General features: G+C 44.8%; 1 protein-coding gene across 2 annotated transcripts; it reads left to right on the forward strand.

The window, feature by feature from the left end:
- Positions 1-154: 154 nt before the first annotated feature.
- On the forward strand, positions 155-24,185 carry LOC146653839 (serine-protein kinase ATM-like). Of its 2 annotated transcripts, none has more exons than XM_085380670.1 (63): positions 155-302; positions 514-607; positions 1,409-1,527; positions 1,774-1,919; positions 2,102-2,266; positions 2,358-2,523; positions 2,624-2,862; positions 3,769-3,938; positions 4,078-4,256; positions 4,450-4,821; positions 4,907-5,110; positions 5,359-5,460; positions 5,628-5,862; positions 5,949-6,080; positions 6,207-6,332; positions 6,430-6,519; positions 6,625-6,811; positions 6,910-7,103; positions 7,181-7,260; positions 7,369-7,524; positions 7,718-7,793; positions 7,930-8,072; positions 8,164-8,281; positions 8,440-8,610; positions 8,920-9,095; positions 9,220-9,463; positions 9,616-9,731; positions 9,849-9,975; positions 10,083-10,282; positions 10,868-11,042; positions 11,589-11,747; positions 11,863-11,995; positions 12,078-12,173; positions 12,267-12,438; positions 12,529-12,670; positions 12,767-12,943; positions 13,096-13,273; positions 13,392-13,497; positions 13,591-13,749; positions 13,838-13,946; positions 14,178-14,266; positions 14,368-14,470; positions 14,573-14,721; positions 14,810-14,914; positions 14,996-15,115; positions 15,220-15,454; positions 15,553-15,726; positions 15,839-15,958; positions 16,604-16,821; positions 16,931-17,138; positions 17,219-17,344; positions 17,449-17,589; positions 17,837-17,975; positions 18,444-18,526; positions 18,694-18,834; positions 21,783-21,899; positions 22,000-22,149; positions 22,250-22,415; positions 22,767-22,853; positions 22,965-23,079; positions 23,560-23,623; positions 23,717-23,859; positions 23,945-24,185. In XM_085380670.1, the coding sequence occupies exons 2-63, from the start codon at positions 536-538 to the stop codon at positions 24,126-24,128; spliced, it is 9,288 nt and encodes a 3,095-aa protein (XP_085236796.1). In that variant the 5' UTR covers positions 155-302; positions 514-535; the 3' UTR covers positions 24,129-24,185. The 2 variants fall into 2 exon arrangements, with proteins under 2 accessions (XP_085236796.1, XP_085236797.1); XM_085380671.1 differs by having other exon boundaries at positions 23,948-24,185.
- Positions 24,186-24,195: the final 10 nt, after the last annotated feature.

Raw genomic sequence — 24,195 nt, forward strand, 5'->3', positions numbered from 1 at the left:
CAGATCGTATACCACTTCAATAACACCATACCTATTAAAAACATTAGGTTTATTTTCATGCTGATAGAAAAGTGAATGGACTCACTCAATACCTGGCATGAGAAGGAAGTGATGTGAGGGGCTGAGCCTTGCTGCTGGGGCGGGAATATTTTATGCGTGGGTTACGTGTGCGTGCGTGCGTGTGGCTCTACAAGATGGCAAAGTTGTTATGGCAGGTACAGTAGCGGTGTGCCTTACCTCAGCTAACATCTGCACCTGCGCGTGTGACAACTCCGTAACTGCAATCGCTGCAGTCATCTGAGGTCAGTGAACAGTGCAGGTGTTTGAATGGACGTTTGTGAATGAAGTTAAAAGCTTAATCTGCCAGTGTCGTGTTGCTAAAGTAGTTTGCATGAGCAGTGAAGCAGTGAATAAAGTGTGGGTCGAATAGTAGAAATCTACACTGTCTACTAAGTAATAATAGTGTAGGCATAAAGCAGATGAATAACTTTTGTCAACATCCTGTCCCTCCAGTGTGTACATACGGTGAGGCACAATGAGCCTGGCTCTTCATGATCTCCTGGCCTGCTGCAGAGCACTCGAGAATGACAAAGCTACAGAGAGGAAGGTGAAAAAGACGAACTACTGCCTATCAGTTGTCCAAATAAATGAATTCATAGGCGATTCAATGCACTTTAAATAGGTTAAACAACTCCCTATTTAGCATATTTTAAAATAACAGGATGCTAACTAACACTGTTGTCCAGTTATCATGGCAAAGCAGCCCAACACCAGTAACTACCACAGTTATCCTTTAATTCACTTCTTTTAGTTACTACCTTCAAATCACGGCTCTTCTTACCCTACAGTATTGAACTCAGTCAGAAGCTCAGATTGCACTGCGTATACATCTGCTGAGCATCAGCATCTGTCCTGCCCACTTGCAAATAAGATGCAATTTGCCTGTGGCTTGCACGACATCAATTTTGCACTTTATAAGTGTACAAAGGCAGTGCGATGAATAGCTGAAAGACTCTAAAATCAGTTATTTTTTAAAATAAAGGTTTATTTACTTTCCTGGCACAAGTAGCAACAAAAACAAAATAAGATCTGCCAGTCATCTTGGTATGTTGATAGTCTGTATAGCCCCTCAAGTTCTCAGTTGTGACACATTATATGTATTTATTGAACAGAATTTCAAATCCTGGTTCTTCCTGTTAAAATGGGGGGTTTTCTTATCGCTAAGTGCCTGCTCGTATTGGGTCGCTTGATTGTTGGGGTTTTCTCCAATACCGTTGGGTCTTTAACTTACAGTATAAAGAGCTTTGAAGTGAATTTTGTGGGGAATTATCCATAATTAACTAAACCTGAAATAGTTTTAATCAGTGCGGTGTAAATGCTTTTTATTTCATCTCGTTTTTATTATCAGAAAGAAGCTGAGCGCTTCAGACGGCTCCTCCGGTCTCCAGAGATTGTGCAGGAACTGGATCGTAACTCATCAGCTAAAGCAAAAGCCTCCAAGCAACTCACATGGGATGCTGTTTTCAGGTAACCTGCCTCAGAGTATTTGCAACCATATAAATACCAAATGTATATATCTATAAGGTGTTTCCAGAGAAGGTACTATTTTCTACCTTTTTGCATCTTTTGAAAAGTTCTTAAATAAGTATTTGTTCTTATTTCATATTCTGCAACATGCTCGTAACTCATAAATGATTTTAGCTAACATGTACCGGAACAAGTGGCTTCTATAAATGAACGCTCTTTATTCTGCTTGGCATTTTATTGCATCAGGTTTCTGCAGCGCTATGTCCAAAAGGAGACGGAAAGCATGCAATCAAGCAAATCCAACGTCACAGCAACCACGCTGGCCACGCGGCAGAAGAAGATGGCTGAAATATGCAGCCTGATCAAATACTTCATTCGCTGCGCTAACAAACGTAAGAGCAGGAGCAGGTTGCAATATGTTTCAGTTTTGGGTGAATGTATGTCGTAATAAATTAGGGAACATTCATATATCTTTATATTTATAAGTATCTTTCATTAATTCATCAGACACAGTAGAAAACATATTGAATGAACTGTGGGGACTGCAGTTAAGAGTGTCCTCTTCTTCCTCCAGGCGGGCCTCGTCTGAAGTGCAGTGAGCTGCTGAAACATGTGCTGGAGGTTCTGCAGAGTTCGTACTGCTGTTCAGCCTATGGAGAAGATTACAGCAGCCTCCTTGTAAAGGACATCCTCTCTGTCCGCAAGTACTGGTGTGACATCGCTCCACAGCAGTGGCAAAGTCAGTGGGCTATTTGGAGTTTTATTTTCTAAACATCAGGAAGCAGACAAGAGTAAGAACTGATGGATCTGTGTTTATTCTTGATCCTTAGATCTTTTGGACTTGTACTGTGGTTTGTTCAACTCCTCGTCCAGACCCATCAACCACGTTTTGGTGAGCAGAGTGATCCACACGGTGGTGCAGGGCTGCTGCATGCAGACCGATGGATTCAATGACACGCTGTTCAGCTTTTTCTCCAAAGCACTGCTTAATGTCAGGTGAAGACTTTTAACACTGTTTTAGATTTACGTTGAATAAATGTTCTGGTATTAGTCGCTAAATTTAAACACTATGCATTCTTTGTATCAATCGTATCAGGCAGGAGAAACACTTGGCTGTTTTGGAGCACCTCGTCTCAGCTCTGAACATCTTCTTGAGATCTGCAGCCATGAATTGTAGGATGAGGCTGTGTCGACTGGGAGAGGAGCTTCTGCCTTCCATACTGTACGTCTGGGCAGACATGAGGCCCAGTCCAGCTCTCAAAGAGGAGATTGTGGAGTTCTTCAACCTACAGATTTGTGTTCACCACCCCAAAGGAGCCAAGACACAGGATACAGGTTCTTCTTTTTAAAACTTCATTTTAAATGTTGGTTTCCAGCGTTTGTGGTTAATAGTGGTCGGAGGCCAGGCTTTATCGCAGGATCTACACTCACCAAACACTTTGTTAGGTACACCTTCCTTTCTGGTTCGTCTTCTGCTGCCGTAGCCCATCTGCTTTAAGGTTTGATGTCTTGCACATTTTGAGATGCTCTTCTTCACCTTGATTAAGACCATCCAACTACTTTGTTTTAAGAAGGGCATATTTGAGTTTCCTATCTCTTACAGCAATATAACCTTTCTCCTCTAATCTCTGACATCACAAAAGCATTTTCGCTTAGACCACTGTCACTCGCTGGACATTTCCTCTTTTTTGGATCATTTTCTGTAAACTGCAGACATGGTTATGTAGGAAAATCCCAGCAGATCAGCAGTTTCTGAAACACTCAGACCAGCATGTCTTGCAACAACAAGCATGGTACATTCAAAGTAATTAAATCAGCTTTCTTCCTCATTCTGATGCTCAGTTTGCATTTGGGGGGTTAAGGAGGTAGAGCGGACTGGAAGGTTGGTTGTTGGATCCCTGTCTGCTCCCACTTCCAACCTTCTTTCTGGGCAAGATACTGAATCTCGGGTTGTTCCCGATGCATTCCAGGCTGATGCATTCATTGGTGTGTGAGTGTGTGTGTGAATGTTAGATAGAAACCAGTAGGTAAGTAAAAAAGTTTAATTTAAATTGATCGCAGTGCATCTTTCAAATTTCACTGGTAAAAACATCAAAAATATAAACTTTTGCAAAGCTGTGGCTGAACTCAAGGTTTGCGTTCATTTGTTGGCAGTAATTATTTAAACGTCATGAACATAAATATTTGAATATCCTTAAATAAATAACCAATAACTGGTGGCTGCTCTCACTCATACTGCAGGTGCACATGCTGAGGACTGGTCCAAGTGGCGGAGTCTGCTGTACAACCTCTACAACGCGTTGGTCGGGGAGATTGGTCACATAGGCAGCAGAGGGAAGTACGTCACGGGGACCAGACACATAGCCGTCAAAGACAATCTCATTGAGCTTACGGCTGACATCTGTCACCAGGTAAGAAAGCTCGAACGTCATGTATGCACCAAGCGCATCAAGGTTCAGCTTCGCTCAAAAGTGCGGTGAGGAAGCTCATTAGAGGAGGGTGTCTGGACACATTTAATCCTTTAAACGCTCTTACGTTTCTTTGCTGTAGCTGTTTAATGATGACAGTGACACCCACATCGTGGATGTCACCCAGGCCTCCATCAGAGCCACACAGATGGGCAGTCCCACCCACGGAGCTGCCAGCAAGCGCCGGCGTATCGAAATGGGCTGGGAGGTCCTCCGTGAGCATCTGCAGCCTCAGCACAGTGACTTTGATGTCATACCGTGGTATGATAATCACAGCACAAATAATATAAACACATTTTCAATTTAAATAAAGATGATTACTGGGTAGAATGACTTTTAAATCAGTGTTATTGCTTTTTATTTTATGGGGCATCAACTCTGCCTTGAGACACAGAGGACTGCTGTGCTATCAGCGTCACATAAAGACATTCCCGTCTTTTATTTCCTCTCTCAGGCTGCAAATCACCACAGCGCTCACCTCTAAGTACCCATACATGGTGCCTGGACGGGAGCTGGTCTCACTGCTGTCAGTGTTGCACCAGCTCCTGGCAGAGCAGCGGAGGGGAGAGAGGGGTGTGTATGTGCTGCGCTGTCTGAGGGAGGTGGCCCGGTGCCAGGCTCGCTACCCAGAGAGAGCCCAGGTCTACAGGACGGAGCTGGGAAGGCTCTGGGTTAAGGTATGGGGCCTGGCAGTGCGTGGGGTCAGCTCGTCCCCGACAGAGTCCCTCAGCCTGGACCTGCTGGCCTCCATCATCCAGGGAGGACTGATTAATGTGGACAGAGACTTTTGGAAGCTTTTATCTGGATCTGTATGCAAACCGTCCAAGTGAGTTTCTCTCTTTTTTCATTGCAACAGTAGTTTTCTTTAATTACACAAAAGATACTAATCTGATTCGATTCCTCGTACGCAGGAGTGCTGCACTCTGTCTTGCCCAGGCCCTGCTAAAGTGTCCGGTCCCAAAAAGTCTCATCTCAGCATCAGGCTGGGACTTTGCGGGGGCCACAGAAGGAGGCACATCACCTAATCTGAAGGAGAGCTTCATAGCTTGGATGCTGATGAGCGACCAGAGTGATGAGTTGGAGGACAGCTCCAGACCTCACCCCATCATTTGCAGGTTGGCAGGTTATACACTGATGTTAATATTTGTAGAAGGTGCTTTTATATTCAAAAGATAAGATGTTCCAGTTAAAAAAGTGTTGTTTATGGGATTCTTTTTTCTGTTTGCACAAACTCCAAAACTCAGAAAATTGAACCTTACTTCATATTTTTCCTTTGTTTCTGGATTTTTTCCTAGAATAAAGTTTATCTTGTATTATTGCATTTGTATTTAAGATAAAACCTAAACTTTTCTTTTAATTGCAGAGACTTTCCTCACAATCTTATAGCAAACATCTTGGTCTCTCTTACTCTGAAGGACGCCAGAGTCGGCCTAAAGTTTCTGCTGGGTACTCATGGCATAGAAAGGTGAGGGGAATTCTTTTATTTTTCAACCTCCTTTTATTACTATATACAATTTCTAGCCATAACCTGTAATATACAGCCAGTTTCTGCACTGCATCTCTCTCTGCCCTCTCTTGCTTTGAGATTTGGGAATTAAACTAACCCTCTTTGCAACTCTTTTCTCTTCAAAGTGCCTTTTCTCAAGAGCAAATACCCTCTGATGCCAAAGACAACCTGGAACAGATCGAGAGACTGTACCAGCAGTTCAGCTTCAACACGTCGCCGTCAGAAGTCCGCAGATTTGACCAGTCGGCGAGGACGGCGTCGGCCGACAGCCGGTTTGCTGCTGTCCCCGGCCTCAGACACAAGTTGGAGCAGTCCCTGCTCTGCGTGGCTGACAATTTACTCAACTGCTTCTCTCCTGAAGTGAGTCGAAGTCGGATGTGTGTGCGCGTATGAATGTTGTTTTTCATGGTAAACAATTGACGTCTATTGTTTTGGACCCTCGACAGTCTCAGTCCACTCCTCCAGAGTGTCTGGTGCGTTGTTTCAGTCAGCTGACCGCTGTTTTGGCAGCTTACGTCTCCACTGGGTTTCTGACTGAGGAGGAGGCCTGCCGATCGCAGCTCTTCGGTAAAGCAAAGGTAATCAGTTATCTAAAGTCATAAAATCTGATTCCAGCCTGGCTGAGAACCCTTGTTTGTCATATTGAAAGTTGAAATGAAATATCAGCCCCAGCTTTAAAGTTTTCGGGCTGTTCTTGCTCATAGGCCCTCGCCCAGGACTTCAGCGGGTTTGTTTCAGGGGTGAAAGTAAAAATGACAGAGGAAGGGACCATGGGCACCCTGAGGTCTGTTATGAAGCTTTGCACACAGTCTGCCAGCAGAAAAAACAAGGTGACAAAGCTTTTCTTCTAGAAAAACAACCATATCTCTTAAAGTCAAAGTCAGGCATTGACAGTGGATTTTAACTACTTTTGTGATCATTCTGCAGGAAAATATTTGTCCCACCTCCTCTGGTTTCTTTATAATGATTCTGCCAGCCAGCCTCCTCAGCGAGCTGGCGGAAATCTGCAAAATGTTGGTAAGCGACAGAAAGAGCATGTCACAGATTTAAAAGACACAAAAGGAAAAACCTTAATGTGAAAAGCAGGCTTGTGAAATCAAGCTCTCTTCTTTTTCCCTTTAGATAAGCACTGCTGCCAGGAGAGTCGCTGTCATGGATGAGGATGACCCCATGGATGATGAGTGGGAAATGACCAGAACTCAGCAAGGCCATGATGTTGACTTGTTTGATGATGGTGAAGAGCCCCAGAGCAGCACCAACGGGAACCACAGGCCCAAAGGAGACAACACCGAGACTTCCTGCGGCCCAGGTATGTCGGGTCCTTTCCTGGTTTGTTCCTTTCTTAAAAACACAGACAGCTAAATAAAAAATTAGCACGTTTCATAGACATTGCTCGCTACCTTGCAGGTGCGAAAAGCCTTCTATCAGAAGATCATCTGGCACAGCAGGACCTGGCTCTCCTCGCAGTGTTGGAGTTCCTGTGCGAGTGCGGCTCGGTCCAGCCCGTCCACGGCCTGCTTTTCAAACCCCAGGAAGTGCGGCGCAAGCTGCTGCTGCTGGTGGAGCAGATGGACTTCAGTAAAGCCCTGCACCTCAACATGGTAGGCAGCAGCAAATTTGGAGGATCACCGTGGCAACCCTTTAGCCAGAAACACTCATTTTCTTGATTTTCTTGCAGTATCTCATCCTGCTGAAGAAGCTTCCTGCTGAGGACTCGCTCTCCCCGGAGGAATTTGACTCGCTGCTCCGTCCTCTGGCGTATGAGAACCTTTCTCTTACTCGTATTTGTTAGACACATTCAATCTGCACAATGTGAATTAATGTGTCTGTGGTAATAAATAGATGTATTTGTTGCTGTCTTCACAGGGACCTGTGCTCTCTGTATCGTCAGGACCAGGAGATCTGTGCTGCTGTACTGATGAGTTTGTTACCCTCCATAAAGAGCCTGGGGAAAACCCATCACATGCCAGAGGAGATGAGACATGTGCAGGGATCCTTGCTGAAAGTGGTGTCCGGATTCTGGTTAGAAGCATGTTTTTACACCATTAATAGATGAACTGGCGGCTCTTTAAAAAAGATTACATTTACATACACGATTTCAATTGTTGATAGAGAAGTCAAGTGTAAAATTACCTTCTTTTGAAATTTGAAATTCTCTTAGAAATTCTATTGTAGTCAGAACTGTTACTAATGCTCCTATTGTACTGCGTTTCAGTTTCCTGAGCCATACAGGTAAATGCGTGGCATCTGTGCGAGCTGCTTTAGTGCAATGTCTGGTTGCTCTCCTGGAGGTAAAATCTACGATTAAGCAACAGTGTTGCTGTTTTTACTGCCTGTAAAAGTGTCCCATTACTGCAGCAGCTCGCGTTGTCACTGCTTTTGACTTTTCTTGTTCTTTTGTGTTTGCTGTCATTTCGGCTTGGTTAGGCCGACCCATGCTGTAAGTGGGCCGTCCTGAGCATCAGAACCTCTGACGGAGAGGAAGACCATCCCGTGTCTGCTGTCCTTCCATCTCACCTCGCAGACGCACACCACCAAGTCCGCATGCTGGTAGCCGTTTCAGTGGAGAGGTACACTTCCTCCGTCTTTTACCACTAATAAACATAAAGCAAGACCAAGATCAGACAGATAAATATGTGCTCGCTGGTATTGTGTCTCCAGGCTGTTTCTGGACATGAGCTCAGAGCAACCAGATAAGAAGAAGATGCTGCCACTAAAACACCAGCAGAAAGCCTTTGAGAATGTTTACTTGAAGGCTCAGGAGGGGATGAAGCTTCCGGTAAGACCGAGCAGCATTACCACATGTCAGCAACTCTTTGCGATTGTACACACACACACACACACACACACACACACACACACACACACACACACACACACACACACACACACACACACACACACCGACTAACGTATTGTTTGTGCAATCGCACACAGAGAGGCTGCTCTTCTGAGGACCGGGAGGACGAGATGTTCAACCGCAAGGCCACCCTGCTCAAGAGCTTGTCAGTCGTACTGTGCTGTAGCCCCGTGTGTGAAAAACAGTCCCTGTTTGCACTCTTTCAGTCTTATAAAGAAAACGATATTGAAGAGCAGCTTATTAAAAAGGTAACAAGCTACTTGAATGCAATTTTGCTTTTACAAGGTCTTGATGCATTGTAAAAGTGAGGTAACACGTGCTTTGGATAACTACTCTGACGCAGATTAATACTGCACCGTATGTCACTATGGGCCATTTTACTGCCAGTAAGAGGTGGGATTTTTGCGACTGACTCTATTGCATGTGGATTTATGGGAGTTCCTTTTTCAAGGCGCAGAATAGAGGGAGGAGAATATTTCAAGCATGCAAACTGATTTACTGTGGTTTAGTAATCGTCTAGGGTGACATGATTTGTCCTGTCCTCTTTTTCACCTCAGATGTTGTGCAGTGTCTCCAGAGCGCTGGGCTACAGGAGCGTAAAAACATTCGTCAGCTCTCACCTGAACTACCTGGTGGCCGAGTGGCTCGCACAGAGACAGTCTGACGACCGCTACACTCTTGGATCTTTCCCCTACAGTCTACTGGATCATGACACAATCCAAGAGTTCTATAAGTGAGAAAACAAGCTCATCTTTGCGTCACTGAGTCACATTTCCTTCTGCTATAGTTACATTAAGCTGGTGTTTTTTGAAATCAAGTGTATTAGGACTGAGCATCCTTTTCCAATACCCTTAAAGCTCTTCCTACCCAGTGCTGATCCCCCGCCTGGTCTTCCTGGATGACTTTGAGCAGGTGAAGTCTATCGGCAGGTCTCTTGACAAAGACTGGAGGGACTTACTGGCAGACTGTTTCCCAAAGATCATGGTCAACATTTTGCCATACTTTGCACTGCCGGGCCAGGACTCGCAGGTTGCACAGCAGAGAGAGAAGGCTAACATGGTGTATGACCTGCTCAAAGATGCCAGCTGTCTGGGTAAACAGGTAACACCAGCTTGTATCGACAGTACTCAAGACTTTTGCTTGTCAGTCCTAAGATCTGAGAAAATGTTATTAAGGTCAAACGCTTGGCTGAACAAGCCATAGTCAAATGATTTTATATACTCTAAAATTCACCTTCTCACATGTGTCCACAGCAAATCGACAGCCTGATCCACAGTAACCTGGCTGACATTGTAGTGGAACTGCTCATGACTCTGTATGAAGGAAGTGGAGCTGAAGAAGACAGAGGAGACCTGAAACGCTTTATTGGGTATTGGGATATTTGTCCTCTAGTAGTTGTTTTTTTTATTTCCTTTTACTGTTCATTCATCTAAATACTCAGTATGGTAACAAATGGACGTCAAAATCAGTGTTTAATATCTCTCAGAGAGCTAGACCCGGTACCAAATCCACCATACTTCAGCTCATATGTCATCAAAGCTACACTGGACTACCTCAGCAAGTGCCACGGTGCCAACCACAAGTCACTGGTAGCCATTCTGTCAAAAACCCCGGTATGATGTCTCATATATCGTCACCCAGTCAAACTTTTTTTGTTTTGATAATAGTCACAGTGTTCCGTTTTCTGTTCTATGTGCAATGATGTTACATCTGTCTGTAGATTTCTATCCAGAGGATTCTGCTGGCCGTGTGCGAAAGAACAGCGGAGACGACCAACAGCTACGAACGGCACCGCATCCTCCTCATGTACCATTTGTTCGTCAGCCTGCTGCTCAGGGAGGTGAAGGACGGTCTGGGTGGAGCCTGGGCCTTTGTTCTCAGAGATATAATCTACACGCTCATTCACCATATTAACAGCAGGTTGGTGCACTCGCAGGCAGACTTACACACTGGTGTGAATCCTGAGTAAGTCAATCAGATGATATTATATGAAATTAAAGTTAAAGGCCCACAGATGTGGAACACGTTACCACTAGAAATAAAAAACAATAAGTGATTTTAAAATTTGTAACGCCAAGATAAAATCATAACTTAAACCAAAGCAAGTCTGATCACTTGTAATCACTGAAATTGGTCCTTTCCCATTCTTAATGGCTGTTTTTAAGTGTTTATATGTATATATAGAAGTTGTTGTTATCCTTTTTCATATATATATATATATATATATATATATATATATATATATATATATATATATATATATATATATATATATTATAAAATAGCAAAAAATCAGTCATTTTTTATACTATTCCTGTTCTGCTATTATCATTATTATGATTGTTGTTGTTTTCTAGCATTACCCGGAATCTCGATACCGCTAAAAATTGAGCTAACTTAGCTACATTAGTAGCGCGGTTTTAGGCTAGGTTACAGAACAGTTTTTCTACATTTCACACATATTGTGCTGTACATACATAAACACTGTTTTCCTGCTGTTCACAGACCAGTTCCGTGTGATGAGGTTTCTACCCGCAGCCTCGCTCTGTGCTGTGACCTGCTGGCCTCCGTGTGTCACGTGTCCCTGCAGGTCTGTGATGATGCTCTGGGCTGCCACCTACAGGTCATCATTGGAACTCTAACTGCTCAGGTGACCAGCCGACCCTCCATCTCAGAGCAGGTAGGTGATTGCATGCCAAAGCGTGGTGTTCGTTGAATGTATTTAGTACACAGCATACAGTTCAGACTTTTGGGCCGCCCATAATTTCTTAATATTTTGATAGGAAAATGGGAAAGACAGTTTTTAGGAATACCACTTCTTGTTTTTCAATTTGGTTTCAATTCAGTTTTATTTACACAAATCACAACAACGGTCGTTTTAAGGTGGTTTATATTGTAAGGTAGACCCTACAATAGTATATACAGAGAACAACCCAACAATTTTATGAACCCCTTTGAGTAAGCACTTTGGCAACAGTGGGAAGGAAAAACTCCTCTTTAACAGGAAGAAATCTCCGGCAGAACCAGGCTTGGGGAGGGGCTCCATCTGCCGAGAGCGGTTGGGGTTAGGGGAGGAAGACAATCTGGGTCTTTTTGTGCACAGACAGAAGGATGGACTGTTTGCTGATAACAAACTCTTCTTTATTTCATATCTTTGTCTTAGAATAACTGTGGCTCCTTTTCAGTGTGCATGATTTTGATTTTGAATCCTCTTTTTGCCCTGAAGGTGCTGAGTCTGCTGCAGTTTCTTGTCATAGAAAATCAGCAGACGTTAAAGGAAGCAATCAGAGGGTTGGAGCCTTTCCCTAATATCCCTGAATTCAGAGAGCTGCGGGCTGTACAGCACAAACTCAAATATAACGCTGGCACCTTCAGTCTGAGACAGGTAAAAGCAGCAAATACATGTGTAAATATAATTTCCTCACTTTAAAAGTCTATTTAGATCTTCTCTCATCATATTGATACGGAGAGTAATGAATTTTTAATTATCCCCCCTGCAGGAGATCGCCCACTTCCTGTCAGTGACGTCCTGTGACTCCTTACCTCTGACTAGACTCGAGGGGTTAAAGGAGCTCACCAGACAGCTGCATGACAACAAAGGACAGATCAGAGAGCTTCTTAAAGAGTGCCACGGTATGATGCTAAAGGAGGAAGAGTGGTTTCTGTGTGAGAACGATTGCATGTAAATGTTTTCCATCCGTGTCGTCCTTTTTAGCCGACGCGAGCGACAGTGTGCTGGTGAAGTTGGTCCTCAATCTGCTGCAGCTCTGTAAACTAGCAGCCGGCCACCCTGGAGGAGCTGACATTCAGGGTAAAACAAATCAAAGCTGTGTTGTCTTCCATGTCAACAGTTTGATAAGATTCCGTTTGGCAGTGCTCTCATAGCTCAGTCCTTGTGCTGCAGAGGCGGCAGGCAGCTGTTTAGGAGAACTGGGCCCAGTAGACTTGTCCAACATCGCCCTTCTCCATGGCAGAGACCCCCTGTATGAAAAAGCCGTCTCCCTCTTCGAATCCACCGAGTCTCAGTGTCTGTACATCGTCCTCAACTGCACGAACGACGCGCTCACTCAACAGCAGTACGCTGACTCCTCAGATTCTGTAGCTATCAGGTTTTAACTCATGATGATGGAAAAGCTGATGTGCTCTGTGCTGTGGTTGTCTGCCAGAATCGAGGTGAGACAGGCAGCAGCTCAGTGCCTGAAGAACATCCTCGCAACTCAGTCAGGAGTCGACTTCTGGGAGCAACACAAAGGGAACAGAGACCCCATGCTGACTTACCTTAACCCATTCAGAACAGCCAAGAATAAGGTGGGTTTTAGATATTTGTGCGTGTGTCTGCAAGTTACCTCACGGGAGCTCACAGCAAGCTCATGCATCTGATTACTGGCTGCCATCCATGGTCAGGCGGTTGCTGTGGCTGCCAAGGAGAGCACAGAGGCCAGAGGAAACCTGAAGAGCCAGGAGTTCTGGATTCCCCAGGCGGGCAGCCATAAGAGCTGGCTGAAGGCTCTGTGCACAGCGCTGCTGGACAGCGGAGGGGTCAAGTGTGAGGCTCTGCTTTTGTCCCGACCACTCTGCCTGGTGAGTTATCCTAAGAGCTGTGTAGAAGTCGAATGGCTACATTACTTAATTTGTGTTTAATTAGTTAACATTTGTAGTCATATACTGAATGTCAGTACAGCCTACTCCACCTTATTCCTTCTGTGTCGCTCCATTATTCTCTCCATGTTTAGGTGTGGGTGGACTGCTGTCAGAGGTTACTGCCTCTCATCATTCACTCCATTCTTCTGGATGACTCCGATGGGTCGTTTAGGGACTTGCTCTCCTCCCACATTCAGGACTTTTTCAGCTTTTGTTGCAGAAGCGCTCAGGCCTCGAGTCGCTCCGCCACTCCTCTCACGTCTGACTCTGGTCAGTTTGAGTCTGTGACAAATATTATTGATCCTGTTCCTTATATTTTGACAGTGGACGATAGATCATATTTAGTGTTTGTTTGCTTTGAGATGAGGGTCTATGTTATTCTCTACAGAGTCCGACACTGCGAGCCAGGGCGTGCATGATAAGACCTCTCTGCGTACCATGCTTGCAGTTATTGACTACCTCAGACACCAGCAGAGGCCACTGGAAGCTGACGGGTTTGTAGTCAGATATTATTCGATTGGACCTGCTCTTGTCTCTGCCCCAGTAAACCTGCTGTAGTATGAATGTAGAGCTTTGCCTTCTTGCAGTAAATCCTTTGGCACAGTGTGCGACTCAAACTTCTGGCTGGATCTGAACTACCTGGAGGTGGCCAAAGCCGCTCAGTCCTGCTCAGCTCACTTCACCGCCCTGCTGTACACCGAGATCTACGTGGACAAGATCAAAGCTAACATGGAAGAAAGTCGCAAGTATGCAGCGGCTTCATTTAAACAGTAACAGGAAAAATAACTTTATCCAGCTTTTCATTTTTGATCCATTCATTTCCTGTAACTGCAGAACCAACTCCAGAGCAACGCGGAAAATAAATTTCGAAGAGAACAGCCAGACCTTCACGATCTCCAGCCTGACCGAGAAGAGCATAGAAGACACCAATATCAGTCTGCAGGTTGGTTCTTCGTGCTGCACACATAGTTACACAGGCTGCTTTGTTTTCTAAATGACAACATCAGGTCAAAAATATGGGAGGAAAAAAAAGACAGCCTCTTTTGGCAACCAGGAAATGCATTGCCGTCGAAGCTGATCTTGCATTTTGTTGTATCATCATTATCACGCATCAGCTATTTTATCTGTTTTTAAAAGACTTTCTTGTTCTCCTCTCATTTTTGCATATTTATAGGAGCTGCTGATCGAGGTGTATCGCAGCATCGGGGAGCCGGATAGTCTGTATGGCTGTGGTGGCGAAACCATGACCAGCCCCCTGACAAGGTAGAAAATTTCAGTTAGATCTTTCACACGGTCACTTATTCCTCATTAGGCTTCAGTCATTATCAGATCTGCTGATGCCGTTTTGCCACGTGAATTCACAGGATTCGCACCTACGAACATGAAGCTATGTGGGGAAGGGCCCTGACCTCCTACGACCTTCACTGTACCCTTCCCGAGGTCACTCGGCAAGTGGGCATCGTGGAGGTATGATTGAAATGATACTATGACGAACCACTTCCTCCAAAGAATGTTTTAGATTGAAATCTTTTAGCTTTTAGCACAGTTTCTTTAATCTTATGCCGACAGGGTTTGCAGAACTTCGGTCTAAGCAGCATCCTGGCCACCTACATGAGGGGTCTCGAGAGCGAAGGGGTCGAGTGGGGAGCTGAGCTGCGAGATCTTCGCTTTCAAGCAGCCTGGAGGAACACCCAGTGGGATTTTGAGCTGTCAGAAAGGTGAGGGAAGCATCTGCTGCATGAAACGCAACTAGAATCTCACAGTTAGAAGCTAATTATTTTTTTCTCCAATGTCTTGCTGTTGCAGGAGTGAGAAATCCAATCCTGGCTTTCACGAATCTGTGTTTTGTGCCCTGCAAGCACTCAGGAATAAGGAGTTCTCCATATTTGATGAAACTCTGAAACAGGCCAGGTGCGGTGGACAAAATATGGAGTTTTACCCTCTGGTACGACAGCTTTATTTCTGCTTTATAACGCGTATGCATTTCTTCAGGGGTGCCGAGGTGGAAGAGCTACGCAAAGGCAGTCTGGAGGCCGTGTCATCTCTGTATCCAGCCCTCAGGAACCTGCAGAGCGTCAGAGAGCTGGAGAGTGTTAAAGAGCTGTTCTCCAGGTGACTCAGGCAGAAGCATACCACACAGTCAGTAACACACGGGACGCCTCCTCTGGACTTATTCATGTTTAAACTCTTTTTTCTTTTTCTTTTTTTTACATCAGACCCTTCTCAGACCTCATCCTGAGAGAAGTTTACAGCCAGTGGCGGCACCACTCTCAGCTCCTCGTTGACAGTGACTTTGCTTTAGTGGAACCCATCCTAGCCGTCCGCTCTGTGGCCCAGCACACCCTGTTGTCCAGGGTGGGAGAGCCCGACAGCAGCCAGTACCTCAGCTCTGTTCTCACTGACCATCTCATGGACTTGTGCCGGTTAGCTCGCAAGGCCGGAAACACACAGGTAACATCCACAGATCCACAGGGGAAGGTTTGAAGCACTGTTTTCCTTTCATTTACCACGTGAATATCATATGAAGGTTGCCTCTAACCTCTATCCAGCTGGCAGAGCGTGCAGTCTACCAGATGAAGCAGCATGCCGGCGGTGGAAGGACATTGGCGTCGCTACCTGTGTCGTCGTGGCAACTGGAGGAGGCCCAGGTTTTCTGGGCAAAGGGAGAGCAGGGTCTGGCTCTGGGCCTGCTGAGACAGATGATACACAGCCTAGAGAAAAAGGTCAGACGGGCACATAACGCTGTGTTGTAACTAATGCAAAACAGTAAGATTAGCTAAGTTCAATCCAAATACCAAGATGGGTTATTGAGCTGGTTTGATGTGTGTTGCACAGGTGGATTTAAATCCTGCGTTAACACCAGTCTACACCGAGTGCCTCAGGCTGTGTGGTAACTGGCTGGCAGAAACCTGCCTGGAAAGTCCTGGAGTCATACTGGAGAAGTACCTGGAGAGGGTAGGAAGAAGCTTTTGGCATGAGCAGTCGAAGCTTTATTAAAAGATTAAAAGGGCAGAATTGTGGCTTGTTATCACCCATCTGAAGCGTTTTCACAAGTGTGGAGTGTCCATAGTTCCTGGAATTAACAAAGTGGCTCCGGTTAAGAGTTATTTTCTGGTATTTTCTTTTCGTGTGAAGAAGAGCGACCAAAACAGGAATCTTAAAGGTCTCAAACGCCCTAAAATCTACACACACAGCTGGGATCGCCTAGAGAAATGAATGGTTTATTACCCGTCGGCCTGGCAGCATGCGGGCCTTCATACGCACACACCCTCACATGAATAATTTATTTATGTCCAGACAAATTAGGAGCAGGCGAAGACATAAATATTAAACATCTGCAAGTTTACACTTTATGTCCTTTGGCTACGCCAGATTCATATAGACAAAATTAAATAATTCATGTGTGTGTCTGTGTGTGTTTTATACGTCTGAATCGGGTCACAGTTTTGTAGTGACATTTTTTTGTGCATCTGGTTAAATCTTGTTTTACTTTTTTTTTTAATGTTTGTGTTGATACCTGTAAATTTTGCCTGATTTTTGTTTCCTCACGTGAGAACAGCCCTGTACTGTTGAATTAATAAAGGTCTCATCTCTGCTCAGGCAGTGGAGGTGATAGAGGGGGAATCGGGACTTCAGGACTCCAGGCTCCAGAACCAGCGGACTGAGGCATTTTTATCTCTGGCCCGCTTCTCTGATGCTCAGTACCAGAGCATCGACAAATACATGAACTCGTCTGAGTTTGAGAACAAACAGGCCCTGCTGGAAAAGGCCAAGGAGGAAGTGGGCTTGATAAAGGAGCATAAAGTGACCTCCAACAGGTTGATTTGCACATTTACAGCTCGATGTATTGCATTTAAGCTGAGGTCCAGTTACAACCAAAGAAAAAGTGAAGGCCTGTTTCCAGCCTGTCTTTGTCCAACTTCACAGGTACACAATAAAAGTGCAAAGAGAGCTGGAGCTGGATGAAAAAGCCCTGTCCAACCTGCGGACGGACAGAAAGCGCTTTCTGTGTAAGGCTGTGGAGAATTACATCCAGTGTCTGGAGCAGGGTGAGGAGCACGACACCTGGGTCTTCCGGCTGGCTTCCCTCTGGCTGGAAAATGCTGACATTAAAGATGTGAATGAGATGATGAAGGTCAGTAAAACGTTCACATATCTGCACTGAATCTTACAAATATAATCATCTGACAAAGCTTTTTGTTTCTGTGTTAACAGAAAGGGGTGAAACAGATCCCGTCCTACAAGTTTCTGCCTCTCATGTATCAGCTGGCCGCCCGCATGGGAACCAAGATGGCAACTGGCGTCGCAGAGGATACGGGATTCCACGATGTCCTCAATGAGGTAACGCGGCTCTTTTATTCATTATTGTGAGCAGAAACCGCATTATATAAAAGGTTTGCTGCAGCCACGTCCAGTTTATTATTTGTACTCCTCCCTCCTCATAGCTGATATGCCGAGCATCTCTGCAGCACCCTCACCACACGCTCTTTATCATCTTCGCCCTGGTCAATGCCAACAAAGACGAAAACTTTTGCAGGTCCCGGCAGTCTAAAAGTGCTATGCGACAGCTCTCGCAGTTTGATCTGGTGAGTGTGATGTTTCCATCCGTTTTACACGATTCTCTCCATCATGCGGAGCTTAAATATGACACGTCGATTGTCACGGTGAAAAAAACTCATGTTTAACACATTTGCATTAAACGAGGACAGTGGCGTTGCGTTTTGAAACTTTGGGTGTGTTAAATTTTGTAACATGAGAAACAAAAGAAGCACCTGGTGTGTTTGTTTGTTTGTTTGTTTTTTTTAAACTGTTTACATGTTCTCCCTCATTCAGGAGCGTTCGGATGTCGCTCGGAAGATCATCGCCACCATCAGGAAGAAGCGAGCCGAGATGATCCGAGGGATCGAGCGCCTGTGCGATGCCTACATCACCCTGGCTTACATGGATGCCAGCAGACACAAAACAGAGAAGAGTGAGTTATGCTTTATTCACTCGCTGGCCACTTTATTAGGTGCACCATGTTAGGAGTGGGTTGAATCATCTTTTTGAATCAGAGCTGCTTTAATTCTTCGTGGCACAGATTCAGCAAGGCGCTGGAAAGATTTTGCTCCATGATGTGAATCTTTGGTTTCACCAAATGCCAAAGGTGTGAGTACAGTGAACTCATTGTCATGTTTAAGAAACCAGTTTGAGATGATTTGAGCTTTGTGCCATGGTGCCTTATCCTGCTGGGAGCAGCCGTTAGAGGATCAGTACACTGTGGTCATGAAGGGATGAAGACTTTTCTGCTCATAGTTGCTCAGGTCCACTCAGCTGTTTATTTGCTAGTAGACCTAACATTCTACAGTTATACACACTCAGAGGTCGTGAGTATATGTTATGGTTGTGTGCATTAAATGTCCGCTGCTTAGACATCCTTTGTGTCCTTGTTTGGTTTCAGAGGCCATCCCCATCCCCGCTGATCAGCCCATCATGCAAATTAGAGACCTTGAGGAGGTCACCATACCCACAATGGAAATTAAGGTAAAATACAACTTAAAAACATACAGAGAGAGAGAACTTTGCTGCTTTCAGACTTTATATAAAGTTTTGTTATTTAAGTGTTACTGGGGTGATCCATGTTTAGTGTATAGTGTCATTTTTTGATTGGTTTGATTGAATTATTTGTCTCATATTTATCGTGTAAACAGGTGGATCCGTCCGGTGGTTATGAAAACCTGGTGACTGTCAGGTCCTTCATGCCACACTATCATCTGGCCGGAGGAGTCAACCTGCCCAAGATCATCGACTGCGTCGGCTCTGACGGCAAAAGCAGGAGACAGCTGGTCAAAGTAAGCGTGCGTGCGTTTGTGCGTGTCTTACGTGTGCTTTTGACGTCGGGGTTTTTTTTGTCTTTCAACAAATCTCTTCTCGTGTGCTATTATAGTCTGGCCAGCCCTGACGGGAAGGTGCTCACAATTTAAACTTGAGTTTTTTTCCATTTAGCTTTGGCCATTGCTAATGATTAATCCTGTTTTTGTACCAGGACAAACAGGCTTTCACTCCTTTATAATGAAAACAATCGTTAGCAGGCTGTGTGTTTGTGTGTGAGAGCATGCTTGTGTTTGCTGACACGTTTGACAGTCAATTGAAGGCTAATGATTTACCACTTTGGAGAGTCGTGGTGAAACTTAATAGTTTTGTATCTGTGTGCTTGTTTTGCATTAATATTAAACTCACAACAGTCAGCAGCATTATACGGCCTGGGAGTTTGACTCAGCAGCTGACAAAATAAGATGAAAGTGGAAAAAAAACCAGGAGAGTTGAAACTGTGTGTTTGATTTGGTGGTGAAAAAAAAGCTCTACAGCGCAGCATCGCTATGTTTTGCATGGTAGTGTTATATCGATTCAGGGCAAGCAAACACCTCAGTCACACGAGTAAAAATAGGTCAGCAGCCACTCGCCTAGCTTGGGAGTCAATGCACCTACTGCTCCGATTACCACGGGGACCACTGTTACCTTCACCCTCCACAACTTCTTGAGCTCTTCTCTGAGCCCTTGGTACTTCTCCAGCTTCTTGTGTTCCTTCTTCCTGATGTTGCTGTCATTCACTATACCTCCATCGATCACTACGGACGTCTTCCTCTGCTTGTCCACCACCACTATGTCCGGTTGGTTAGCCACCACCATTTTTGCCCGTCTGTGTCTGGAAGTCTGACAGGATCTTAGCTCGGTCATTCTCCACCACCCTTGGGGGCATCTCCCATTTTGACCTCAGGACTTCCAGGTTATACTCGGCACAGATGTTCCTGTACACTATGCCGGCCACTTGGTTATGGCGTTCCATGTATGCCTTGCCTGCTAGCATCTTGCACCCTGCTGTTATGTGCTGGATTGTCTCAGGGGCATCTTTACACAGCCTGCACCTGGGGTCTTGCCTGGTGTGATAGACCCCAGCCTCTATGGATCTTGTGGTCAGAGCTTGTTCTTGTGCTGCCATGATTTGTGCCTCTGTGCTGTCTTTCAGTTCAGCTTTGTCCACTGGTAGGATTTCTGGATGCTCTCCACTTCCTCTATCTGCTGGTGGTACATAGCATGCAGGGGCCTGTCCTTCCATGAGTGCTCCTCCTCTTTCTTGTGTTTCTGCTGCCTGAGGTATTCAGTAGAGGTATTCACAGGTGTTGATAGCTTGGATCTTGTTCTTCCCACTCAGCTGACTCCTCAGGACTTGCCTTACTGGTTGCTGTTCCTGTTTGTTTCTGTTTGCCTTTAGGATTCCCAGGTACTTGTAGCTGTCCTCAATGTCAGCGATGTTGCCTTTTGGCAATTCTGACTACTTTCCCTCTCTTCGTTACCATCCGACTACGCTTCTCCAATCCGAATGACATTCCAATGTCGTTGCTGTAAATCCTGGTTGTGTGGATCAGTGAATCAATGTCTCGTTCACTCCTAGCATACAGCTTGATGTCATCCATGTAGAGGAGGTGGCTCACAATTCCTCCATTCTAGTTTCATTCGGTATCTATAGCCAGTCTATCTACATATACATATATAGAGAGGATATTGGATTGACTGCAGTCACTCTCAGAGAGCTCTTTGAAGGTTTGTAAATAGCTGCTGTCTAATATATAAATGCAGACAGATTGCCAACATGTTGCCATCAGTCTGAATGAGTCTTTGTCAATGACATCAACTCGAGGAGACGCGACCCAACTTGGCCACCAGCTGGTTGTATTGTGGTTATTTTCCTATAGGTTGCACATTTCTCGTAAATGTGAATTCTCTCTGTTTTCGATGGTTTTTCACAGTTATTTACTGTATTACCAAAAACAGATTGCATGTAATTGCCAACTTGACCCAATTCAGTCACAGACAGCAGCAGACTCTGACAGCAGGTTTCATTGGCAGGTTCCATATGTGTGAAAGTCTCATTTTGCAGCAAAAAAATTACTTTATCTTATTGAATTAAAGTTTTACTCTGAGGAAATAATTTGTGGTTGAAAAGAGGTGATAACTTTCATATATCATGTGATATCATTGTGTTGTGGGTTGTGTGGTGATTCCCACTCAAAGAGATTTACAAAAATTCTCCTCCTCATGTACATTTCAGTACAATATTGTGTTTCCTTTAAAAACTCTTGAATTAGCTTACAGTACTTCTACACCTTTTCCCCATCATTCAGAAAATTCAAAATGCACAAATATTTTCTACTACTTTTTACCAGATATTTCCCACCTCACTAGATTCATGTCACATGTAGTCATTAAAGCACGGGTGTCGAACTCCAGGCCTCGAGTGTCGGTGTCCTGCATGTTTTAGATGTGTCCTTGATTCATCACGGCTGATTTAAATGGCTAAATGACCTCCTCAGCATGTCTTGAAGTTCTCCAGAGGCCTGGTAATGAACTGATCATTTGATTCAGGTGTGTTGACCCAGAGTGAGCTCTAAAACCTGCAGGACACCGGCCCTGGAGGCCTGGAGTTTGACACCCCTGCATTAAATTGCATTCAACTTCAAAGTAGTTCCTCCAAAGTTGTCTTGCCTGAAACTCAGAGGAACTATCAACTGAAGAATTCAGCCATTAACAAATGAATGACTGCAAACGTCATAAAACTCCCAGTGTCCTACAGAACTCAGTCTGTCTGTTCTTGTTTTGTTTCTATGGCTGTGAAGCAGTTTGAGCCCTCACACGTGATACTGGGCTGTACAAATACACTGAACTGCACTAAAATAAAGGATCGTTGTGATGATTTTGGTCAAGTCACCTGTGAGTGATTTTAGTGTTTTAATGCAAACAGGGTCAGGACGACCTGCGACAGGACGCAGTGATGCAGCAGGTCTTCGGCATGTGCTCCATGCTGCTGCAGCGCAATACAGACACACGCAAGAGGAAGCTCAACATCAGACGATACAAGGTTCCCCGATAGACGCACATCTGTGGCACTGCTTCACATTTGCTTTCATCTCTTTTTCCCTTCGTTGCTTAAAAAAAATTTGTCATATACTTGATTCCAGGTGGTGCCTTTCTCACAGCGCAGTGGCGTGTTAGAGTGGTGCTCTGGGACGGTGCCCATCGGGGAGTTTCTGGTGGAGCCCAATAAAGGAGCTCACAAACGCTTCCGACCCCAAGATTGGGCCAGCCTAGCCTGCCGGAGGAAGATGTTGGTATGGCAGTGCTGACAGGAAAACACTTGCAACATGGCAACACATGCTTGCTATGGGTTCAGAACTCACAGCTGTAGTTTTTGTTGGGCTGTCACTGCAGGACGCTCAGAGACTTGCATTCGACGAAAAGCTGCAGGCCTACAACGAGGTGTGCACGAAGTTCAGGCCGGTCTTTAGGTATTTCTGCATGGAACGGTTCCTGGATCCCGCAGTGTGGATGGAGAAGCGGCTGGCTTACACTCGCAGTGTGGCCACGTCCTCTATAGGTACACCGTCTCACAGAGTAAAGCTCATTATGTACTGTAAATACAAGATGCCACAAACCGAAGGGCGACATATAATTGATGTGACTTGAAACTAAAGTGTTGGTGTTGATTATTATTAAGGTGATTCATGGATCCCGGTTTGCTTTGTACATAAAACACCACCTTTCACCTCAGCGTGTCAACATTTTGTTCTCAGTTGAAGTCCAGAGTTGAAAGAAAACATTTATCAGTCATGACACAGAATTAAAAAATATACATTAAATATACACACAACGAGATTTCATATTATCTCCAAACGACGATCCAGTAATTGTAAAAACAAACCTTCTGTTTTCTGTTTTGTGTCCACAGTCGGCTACATCGTGGGTCTGGGTGACAGACACATCCAGAACATACTGATCGACGAACAGACTGCAGAACTGGTGCACATCGATTTAGGTATTCTTACACCAAGAAGGTCACTCTTTGTTTCAGAAAATGTTTTTATTCCTCCAGTGTGGATGTCCCTTTTTCTTCACTGTGTGTGTTTTTGTTGTTGATGTTTTAAAGGTGTGGCCTTTGAGCAAGGCAAGATCCTTCCCACCCCTGAGACTGTCCCCTTCAGACTCTCCAGAGACATTGTGGACGGTATGGGCATCACTGGAGTGGAGGGAGTTTTCAGGAGGTTAGCTCACGATTATGCTCAGATGTTGCTCTTATTTGTCAGCAGTGGTCTGGGACCTTCAGGCCCTTTTATACTCATACATGGAAAACTGGAAGTAAAGACTCTGTGACAGAGCACGGCAGGCAACATGACAAATTTGAATCAGACATGAAAATATAAACTGAAGTGGAGGTGGGTTGCAAAGTGGCTTGCAGTAAAAATCGACCCCCTGTCAATTCTGAGGTTTTACAGGACATAATAAAAAAATGATCTGATCCTTTTATTGCATGAGTAGCTAATCACCATTGATTGATGAGTTTCCTTCACGATTAATAAAGTTTTATAATTTGAAATAGCATATTACATTGTGTCATTAAACAAACTTCCTCATTAATCTTTTCTCAGACCACAGATTAAGATTCATGTTGGGAAATCTGTTGCTATTTAGACATTTTAAACATTTAGCACTATAAATAATCTGAACCCTGCTTTCCCTTTCAGATGCTGTGAGAAGACGATGGAGGTGATGAGAAGTTCTCAAGAAGCTCTGTTGACTATTGTGGAGGTAAAATCATGCTCTAAATATTATGTTTTATTCCATAACTTCATATTAAGGAGTGCTTTTGTAAGTTTCTGTGTCTTTGTGCGTTTTAAATAGGTGCTGCTGTATGACCCTTTGTTTGACTGGACCATGAACCCCCTGAAAGCTTTTTACCTGCAGCATGACGAGCAGCAGGAGCTCAACGCAACGCTAAGCTCCACTATGGGGGGAGATGACATAGACAACAGCCGTAAATCCAGGTAATCAAGGAGAGAAGTGTCAGAATCGGAGCTGGCGAGGTTTTGTGTGTGTGTGTTCAGGCTCTTCCCCTCATATTCTTTCCAGCAGTGACAGTCAGAGCTTCAACAAGGTGGCGGAGCGGGTGCTGCTGCGGCTGCAGGAGAAGCTCAAGGGAGTGGAAGAGGGAACGGTGCTCAGCGTGGGAGGACAGGTCAACCTGCTCATCCAGCAAGCCATGGACCCCAAAAACCTTAGCAGACTTTTCCCAGGATGGCAGGCCTGGGTGTAGACTGGAAAAAAGTGATATCAGGGAAAAAGTGCAAAAAAAAAAGTTTATTTTGGTTGAAAAAAAGAGA

Source organism: Rhamphochromis longiceps, linkage group LG14 (genome assembly GCF_057381845.1).
Source record: "Rhamphochromis longiceps isolate RC_006_pf linkage group LG14, R_longiceps_female_GT1.1, whole genome shotgun sequence".
Classification (NCBI taxonomy): domain Eukaryota; kingdom Metazoa; phylum Chordata; class Actinopteri; order Cichliformes; family Cichlidae; genus Rhamphochromis; species Rhamphochromis longiceps.